The sequence below is a fragment of the Otolemur garnettii genome, unplaced genomic scaffold (genome assembly GCF_000181295.1).
Source record: "Otolemur garnettii isolate 467f Iridium unplaced genomic scaffold, OtoGar3 scaffold00281, whole genome shotgun sequence".
Lineage (NCBI taxonomy): Eukaryota > Metazoa > Chordata > Mammalia > Primates > Galagidae > Otolemur > Otolemur garnettii.
This window is the reverse complement of record NW_003852676.1, coordinates 45374-47529: the sequence shown is the minus strand read 5'-3', so window position 1 is coordinate 47529 and position 2156 is coordinate 45374. Positions and strand designations below refer to the sequence as shown.

Sequence of the window (2156 nt, the reverse complement as noted above, 5' to 3'; positions counted from 1 at the left end):
AGCCCAAGAGTTTGAGGTTGCTGTGAGCTATGATGTCATAGCACTCTACCGAGGGTGACAAAATAAGACTCTGTCTCAATTAAAAATAAATAAATATTGGCTCAGTGCCCATAGAACAGTGGTTACAGTGCCAGCCACATACACCAAGGCTAGTGGGTTTAAAACTGGCCTAGGCCAGCTAAACAACTATGACAACTGCAACAAAAAAATAGCTGGGTGTTGTGGTGGGTGCCTATAGTCCCAGCTGCTTGGGAGGCTGAGGCAAGAGAATCACTTAAGCCGAAGAGTTTGAGGTTGCTATGAGCTGTGACACTACAGCACTCTACCAATGGTGACATAGTGAGACTCTGTCTCAAAACAAACAATAGATTAATAAAACTTGCGTGGACTTCTTTTCCCGCCTCCCTTTGCAGGGCAGCTGGGGAGAGGTGGGCCCGTAGGTGGCAGGGTGCAGGGGTTGTGGGGACCATTCTGCAAGTTCTCAGCCCATGACCTGCCACGCAGGGATGTGCTGCTGGACGGTGGCTCAGCTGTGGATGCAGCCATTGCGGCCCTGCTATGTGTGGGGCTCATGAACGCCCACAGCATGGGCATTGGAGGTGGCCTGTTCCTTACCATCTACAACAGCACCACACGTGAGTCTCTGGCAAGGGGCGCTGGAGAGGGGCAAGGGGTATGGGCTGGGGCTGGTATAGTGGGGTGGTTTCTTGGTCTCATGCACGGGGTGAGGGGTTGGCGTGGGTCCTCCTGCCTACCTGCTTCCTCTTCTAGGAAAAGCTGAGGTCATCAACGCCCGCGAGGTGGCCCCTGGGCTGGCCTTCGCCAGCATGTTCAACAGCTCGAAGCAGTCTCAGGATGGTAAGCCCTGACACAGGCTTGTGATTGGATGCACAGCTGGGAGGAGCCATTGGGAAGGGACCTTATTCTCTGGAGTGTGCTCCTATCTGGGACTCAGGAGCAGAGCAGCTCTAGAACCCTTCACACCTCCCTGGCCCCCTAACATCTTCCCCAGTATAAGGTCAGGACATCCCTCAGGGTAAAGGGGTGGGAGCATTTGATATGTCCACTCAGGGCCTACAGTGCCACCCTGTGGCAGCAGAGAAGAGGATACTTTTTTTTGGAGACAGTCTGTCACCCAGTAGAGTGACATGCCGTCATCGTAGCTCACAGCAACCTCAAACCCTTGGACTTGAGCAATCCTATTGCCTTAGCCTCCCAAGTAGCTGGAACTGTAGGTGTGTGCCACAACGCCCGCTACTTTTTGTATTTTTTAGTAGAGACAAAAGTCTCTACTCTTTGTATTTTTTAGTAGAGACGAAGTCTTGCTCTTGCTCAGGATGGTCTTGAACTCCTGAGTTCAAGCAATCCACCTGTCTCAGCCTCCTAGAATGCTAGGGAGGTCACTGTGGGTGGAGGGGATGGTGTATTGACCTCCATTTTACAGGTAGGGGTGCTGAGGCCCAGAGAGGTCATGCAAATCAGCTGAAGTCACACAGCTGGGAGGTGGTGAAGCTAAAATTGAACCCAGGCTATCTAAACCCTGCATTTTCTCTTTCTTTCTTTCTTTCTAGATAGTCTCACTTTATTGCCCTGGGTAGAGTGCTATGGCATCACAGCTCACAGCAACTTCAAACTCTTGGGCTTAAGTGATTCTCTTGCCTTAGCAACCCAAGTAGCTGGGACTACAGGCGCCCACCACAATGCCTGGCTATTTTTTGTTCCAGTTGTCATTGTTGTTTACCTGGCCCAGGCCGAGTTGGAACCCACCACCCTTGGTGTATGATGCTGGCACTGTAACCACTGTGCTATGGGTTCTGAGCCTTCTTTTTTGAGACAGAGTCCACTCTGTCACCTGAACTAGAATGCCATGATGTCAGCCTGGCTCAAAGCAACCTCAAACTCCTGGGCTTGAGCAATCCTCCTGACTCAGTCTCCCAAATAGCTAGGACTACAGGTGCCTGCCACCATGCCTGCCTAATTTTTCTAGTTTTAGTAGAGACAAAAGTCTCTACAAAGTGAGATGGGGAATCTCACTTTGCTTAGGCTGGTCTAGAACTTCTGGCCTCAATCAATTGTCCTGCCTTAGCCTCCCAGAGTACTAGGATTATAGGTGCGAGCCTCCACACCTGGCCATTTTTCTTTTTTTTTTTTTTTTT

General features: G+C 50.7%; 1 protein-coding gene across 1 annotated transcript in view; it reads left to right on the top strand.

Moving 5' to 3' along the window:
* The window catches only part of GGT1 (gamma-glutamyltransferase 1), a 12794-nt gene that overhangs the window by 1732 nt on the left and 8906 nt on the right, over positions 1–2156 (top strand). The window contains exons 2-3 of the mRNA XM_023508845.1: positions 505–635; positions 772–858. Coding sequence (XP_023364613.1) covers positions 505–635; positions 772–858 — 218 coding nt within the window. The remainder of the gene's footprint in view (positions 1–504; positions 636–771; positions 859–2156) is intronic.